Source organism: Drosophila tropicalis, unplaced genomic scaffold (genome assembly GCF_018151085.1).
Source record: "Drosophila tropicalis isolate 14030-0801.00 unplaced genomic scaffold, ASM1815108v1 contig_593, whole genome shotgun sequence".
Lineage (NCBI taxonomy): Eukaryota > Metazoa > Arthropoda > Insecta > Diptera > Drosophilidae > Drosophila > Drosophila tropicalis.
In genome coordinates this window covers 21,152,787-21,159,261 of record NW_027173070.1, presented here as the reverse complement: position 1 = coordinate 21,159,261, position 6,475 = coordinate 21,152,787, and the positions used below count along the sequence as shown (strand labels likewise).

Here is a 6,475-nt window from a genome sequence, read left to right as displayed (position 1 = left end):
ACAAAAAGGAAAGAAGAAAGAAGAGAGCAGAGAAACAGCTTAATAGAGCCAAGTTTTTTGTGGTTTGGCTAATCAGACGATCGTTTAATTGATTAACGAGAACGTAAACCAGGCAAATGGTACACAGAATGCATATTGATAATGGTGGTAAAAGAGATTTAATTGCATACAATCTAATTGTTTGGATATATACCACGATATATATATAATAAATAATAAAACTAACAATACCATATATGAATTAAAGCTAAACAACAATAAAACACAAAAACCCAAACATGTGAACGATAAAAAAGGAATCTTTTTTCTTTTTTGGGGTGGGGATGCCCATGAAAACCGGTAAATAGATTGCGGAAAATTTCAATAAAATTTCAAATCAGAAAGATTACGAAATGCCAAAATGTATAAAGCAGCCAGAAGGAGCTTTTCCGTAAAGTATATATATTCTTGATCAAGCTCAACAGCCGAGTCGATCTAGCCATGTTCGTCTGTCCGTCCGTATGAACCAGTAGATCTCGGAGACTACAAAAGATAGAGCCACCAAATTTGGTATGTAGGTTCATGTAGTATGTAAAGTGATCAAGTTTGTTTCAAATTTCCTTTCCTCCCTTGCAGTTTAAAAAATAAAAGTTAATCTCAAAGAAGGCTAGGGCTAACTTCAGCTGCCCATGCAGATTTACCCTTACCTGAAGCCGTCAAAGTAGAAAAGCGTTTTATCTTAAAAGTCCTACAATCTTATTCTGTCTATATATGATAGCTATACAATATACATAAGTAGTTCCGATTTTGATAAGATTTGGCGCACTTATTAATAGAAATATTTGACTGACAAATTTTTACGAAAATTGCGTCAAAATTATCGAAGTTACTGATAAAACTCACTGTTTACCACCGATCGTTCCTGAGGGATGTACATATATGAAATAATCACCCGATCTTGATCAAAAAATTCACTTATTGTGATATTTCTAATCAAGATCAGTTTCATATTTCTAATACTTAATTGGTGAGTATTATAAAAGTTTAAGGTTTTCAAAATTTACATTGGATATTTCCGAACAGAAAACGCATAGGATTTTCCCATGCTCATGATCAACTGTATAGTTCGATATATAGTAAATGTTTCAACATTATTTCTAATAACAATTCCACACAGAATAAACGAATTGAAACTATTTCTTGAGGCTGTGGAAGATCTCCACAGGGTCCCACATTGACCGATTACAGAATACCTAGGAGATATTTCTATCTGTTTGAATTTGAGTGTGTCTGTCTATCAGGTACTTATGCCTCATCGCTGTCCTGGCTGAACCTTTTTATTAAAGGAGGTTCGAACGTTTCTAAAATCCTTGTACATTTTCTTAGCTATGCGACAGGTGGTAATAGCTAATCTTGCTATTTCTAGCTGCGAACGAAATAATAAATAATTCCATTAACTCTTAAAGAGAACAGGCTGAGTATTTTTAAAACATTCCATCCTTTCAGAATTTCATTGAATCAGCTTTTGGGGTTCCGTAAGCCAGTTCGACATTGTACTCATGCAGAGGTACGAGAGCCAGGCCACCGCTTTATATTGGAAACCATGGCCAATACAGTTTCTGAAGTCATCAGAAGGTATGGGGAAAAAAGCCACTGTAGGATAGTAGTACTCAGACTGGATTTTCCTTTCCGAATCCCTTCATGGTGTTCCATAGCTCGTTAAAAAATATTTATATCTGATTTCAAAATAACTTAACTAGAAATGAACTGAGCTTTAAAGTTAGTGCAAATGTTGGTTGACATTGAACACTTTTCTCATCTCTCGTATATATGTATGTGTAAGTACCTATTGGTATGTATAATTAAAAAAATTTCAGAACATATTTCAATTTACCGTATTTCAATTACAGGTTCCGAATACCTTTGACAAATTCCTAGTTCCAAGAAGCTACAGAAAATTTCTAATATTAGTGGAATAATTCAAAAGCAATTCCTGATCAAGAAAATTTATTCTAGTCAAAGCTTTCATTTGTCTAATTTGACCATTTGAACATCTGAATACTTGGTATAAAATAAGATATAGAATATTTGAATGTCTTATTGTAAGTCAACTGAATCGACCGTTGACTTTTTTAATATTATTTGGTCGATTTTTGTCCAGGCTTTATCCCTTATCCCTTTTGTAAATATAGCTAGTTATCCTGGAAAGGTATAAAATAATGTGGGCCAGAATCCAGTGGTCATAACATTGTAAGCTCTTTTTAGGATTAAAAAGGGTGTTTCTTTGGAATGTGTTCTCTTCTGTTTCCATTTCTAGATTGAAATATTTCAAATTTATAATAATTTTGTGCAAAACTTGTTTCAAATGTATTTCAATGCTTAAATTCTACAATGTGCTGTGTTTTTCTGTTTCTATCAAAAAGTTAATAGTGCTTAGTTCAAGATTATATGATTACTCAAGTTGCTTCTCCTTCTCACTACCCTCATGATCGGCGGCGCCGCCATCCGTGCTATGTCCCCGCATTAGCATTTGGGCATTCTTTTGAATAGTTTCCAACTTTTGTTGCATCAATTCCTGACGTCGTTGTTCGGCCTTCTGCTGTTTATCCTCCAGTTCCTCCAGAGTCAATGGCTCCACGCTGGCTGCCTCCTCCATAAGTTGTTGTATCCGTTTCGGTGGCTGTCGCAGTGTCTCGTTTAAAGGCACATCTGATTGGAGCTCGTTATCCAAAGGTATGGTAAAAGCTTCCGAAGCAGCTACCAAACAAGAAATATGAGACATTACATTTTAGTGGCACATTACAACTTACGGTATTCCCTTCGTGTTGAATCCATTTTCTCGTCGTATTTATCTGAAACTGGCGCTGGCGCTGGCGGAGGAGAGAGTGCAGCTGGTGCTTTGGTATCGTCAATGGAGGTACTGGACTTGGTGTTCGAGCAGCCCATGCTATGCTCAGCTCAGCTATTCAGGCGCAAGGGGCATTATGGCCTAAGACTTCCGTTGACGATGTATTTTTCCCTCTTTCTGTCTCTCTCTCTCTCTCCCTCTCTCTAGCTGTATCTGGTTTCTAGGATAGTAGCACAGTTACCTGATGCTGATGCGATTTCCTGCTGCATCCGCTTGGATTGCCTCCGTATTCAATTTCCGCTATCAAGTCAGAGAGAGACACAGAGTGACTATAGACAACGTTTAAGGGCTCATTAGTATTGATTTTTTTTTGCAAAATTATACGGACGTATAGAAGGGCAGCAAGAAACAACTACGGCCGTTTGCTGGGGCAACCAAAAGGCGACTAAAAGTTGAGAAATTGCAATGCAAAGTTTTGCGCGCGTGACCAGCCATTAATAATAATCACTGACTAAAAGACACAGAGAATGAGAGAGGGAGACGGCGTCGGACAGACAGGATAAGTGAGCTGTCCTGTCCATGGATCAATATTCATATGAGGGTTCATAGGAATGGCGGCATTGCGTGGGTGCGCTTAATAAAGCCAAAGGCACTCCACGCGGACAATGTCAATCAACTCCAAAGCTAATTGCGTTTCCATAAAGAAAAGTTTACTGACCCACTCAACTTTGACCAGAAATCACCAGAAAATCCAAGCACAGCCAAAAACATAATTTCTTTTATACCTACTTCTTTCCTTTTGGCCACGTAAAAAAGAAAACAAAATTACAAACACATTGTAACGGCTTCCGGCTTTGAACTGGTAAAACTTGGACACTCCATCCCTCTCTCTCTCTCTCTCTCATTCTCTGTCTTTTCTTTGTATCTCTTTCTCTATGGAGGAAGCTCTTGGCGCGTGCCAACCACCGCCCGTTCGATTAATATGACACACACGTCTCGCCTTTGTGGTCAACAAGTCTTTCGTATGCAAAGTGCCCTGGAGCGGAAGCACGACCGTCTCCTACCTTACCCACCCCTCCTGCCCTGCCACCTCTTAACAACCTCAATCTCAATCTCAAGTGGCTACTAACAGGTACATACATACTCAAACTATCGTCTGCCTGTTAGCCACCTACTCTACCTAGCAATGAGCAGAACTGAGCGTCGTTTAATTAGGTTAAGTGTCAATAAGATTATGTCGTCAATCAATCAATTAAACGAATCCATGGACATCAATCAAGCGTCTAAATACCAAAAGGCAAGGTTCATTCTCTTTTTTTTTGTTTGTTGTTTGCTCATTCCTCTGCCATCACTTCTGTGGTACTTGATGACGTTTTTCCTTTCTCCTTTCTACAAGTGAACTTGATCCCGAAGCATACTCACTTCAGATGTCGTCATCTAGTTAGGACATCTTTGAATGGTAAACAGAAATGAGAGCCCCTCTCACCTGCTGCCTTTAAGGGAATTAAACTATTAATCAAACGCCTTTAATTGAATTGATCCATGGAATATATGTACTTAAATGTTCGAGGAATAAAAACCAATTATTATTTCAAAAACTGCTTAAACTTATAAAATGTAAACAAAAGAAGGACTAAAGGACTAAAATCTAATTAATGTTGATAATTTTACAGTTTTTTTTTAAGTGTACCTAATATTTATAGAATTAGAAGAAGTACTCGTATGGAAATGAGTTTAGCATTGTGTCGTGAAAAGTAATTCAATTATTTTTATACCCTTGCAAGTTTTTTGTTACTCTTTACCTACCCAAAGCCTTTAAAGTGGACAACCGATGTTATTATTACTTTGTCATTTGTATGGGAACGATATGATATAGTGGTCCGATCTTACATCCAAGCCTACATGTAAATTTCAACCTTGTAGCGTTAACAGTCTAGAAGGAGTTTGCGTTGATCCAGAACTCGATATACATTGTATGGTCGGAGATGCTTCCTCCCCTTTTTGGAAAGGTATTAAGCCGCCCAAAAATGTGCCATATTGGTCTAAAAATCTTACTTTTAATTATTACGAGGGTCGGTTCGAAATATACATTTTTGATTTATTGTGTAGTCAAACTTTATTTTGGTCGAACAAGCATTTCGACCGATTTGAGAGAAATGCATTTCCACCAGCCCATACTTGAACAATCATTAACTTCGCTATTATAAAATTTTGCGTTGAGTGAGCTAATAATGAGATAAAAAATAACAATTGTTAATTCATGTTTGTATAAGACTGTTTTTAAGTTGGCTACTTACATATGACTACATGATTTGTGCCACCAAGCACCAAATTTTTGGGCACAATGATTAATTTTCCAATGATCATTGTCCTGATCAAAAGTGGAAAATGATTGATTTAAATCCAATCGCATAACATCCTTAACTGTCCCTTTAAACTCTCCCAAAGATTCCAACTTGTATTTCGTAGTCTCGTTACCAATTCTAAAATTGTCATAGCTAGCAAATTGGAAAGTTCCATTGTAATATCCCACTTTCACATAAAATTCAAAAGTTTGCAAATTGGTAATACGATGCAAATTCTCAAGCCCAATAAAAAATTCTCCATCCTTATTTCCGAAACCATTACGATACTCAGTCCAAGTTCTGTTAAAGTCTACGCTGCCATCAAATCGTTTTTGAATAACTATCCACCCATCATGACTTTCAAGTAAATGATTCGAATCAGTCAACTGAGTTTCAGATTCTTCTAAGTTTTTCTGTAAGGATGAGATTGTAGAATTTAATTCTTCAATTTTGTTGCTAGAGTTCTTTTCCTTAGTCTGAAATTCTTCAAATTCTTTAATTGCTTTATCTAAATCTGATTTTTGGGTAGCTAATTTCTCTTCTAGATTCTCTATTTCTCTACTTTTATTTCTTTGCTCAGCTAAACTTTCTTCCTTATCTTTTGCTGCTTGACTTTGAACATTTTCTAATTTCTCTTTTAATTGTTCTATTATTCTCCTAAACTTGTCCATCTCAGTTAGAGACTTGGCTTTCTCATCCACCTGATTCTGCCTGTTAACCGAGTTTGTGATGAAATCATTAATATTAGCTATTTGTATATTCTGTTGATCAATTTTACTTAGCAAATTCTCAACTGCTTTGCTTAGCTGACTATTTTCCCTCTCCGAATGATTTTCCTCTAGTGTTTTTATTTTCTCCTTTAGCTCCAGGATATAACCTAGAGCGAGTTTCATGGACCCATGGCAATATGAGGCACACAAATCTTCCTCTTCATCTGAGAATCCGCATTCCTATATAAAATTATTTATCTATCAGATTGCATTATACTTTTTACTAATCACTTATGGACTCACCTCGTGGCCATCTGAAAGAGTTGTTGAGATTATTTGTTGGAGTCCCAGAAGAAAGAAGAGGACACAAAGAGGAAGACCATTTTGTAGTCTCATTTTGGAAAGTATTCCGAAATTTATTAATTTGTCAAATTGCGATTATGTTGCGTTTACTTTACACTTGCGACTGAGATAATGTCTCTGAGAGCAATGAAATAATTTTTGAAATACTTATTGAGAAGTATATTTTTAGCGTCCTTCAATGTGTGTGTGTGTTGTGATAAGAATATTTGGTTATCTGCATTTTTTGTACA

The 6,475-nt window shown here is 36.4% G+C and overlaps 1 protein-coding gene across 2 annotated transcripts; it reads right to left on the bottom strand.

The window, feature by feature from the left end:
- Window positions 1–2,322: 2,322 nt before the first annotated feature.
- On the bottom strand, window positions 2,323–3,671 carry LOC137577587 (uncharacterized). Of its 2 annotated transcripts, none has more exons than XM_068291093.1 (3): window positions 3,617–3,671; window positions 2,790–3,156; window positions 2,323–2,736 (listed from the first exon to the last, which is right to left on the bottom strand). In XM_068291093.1, the coding sequence occupies exons 2-3, from the start codon at window positions 2,923–2,925 to the stop codon at window positions 2,432–2,434; spliced, it is 441 nt and encodes a 146-aa protein (XP_068147194.1). In that variant the 5' UTR covers window positions 2,926–3,156; window positions 3,617–3,671; the 3' UTR covers window positions 2,323–2,431. The 2 variants fall into 2 exon arrangements, with proteins under 2 accessions (XP_068147194.1, XP_068147193.1); XM_068291092.1 differs by lacking the exon at window positions 3,617–3,671 and adding an exon at window positions 3,216–3,255.
- Between the last annotated feature and the right edge of the window lie 2,804 nt (window positions 3,672–6,475).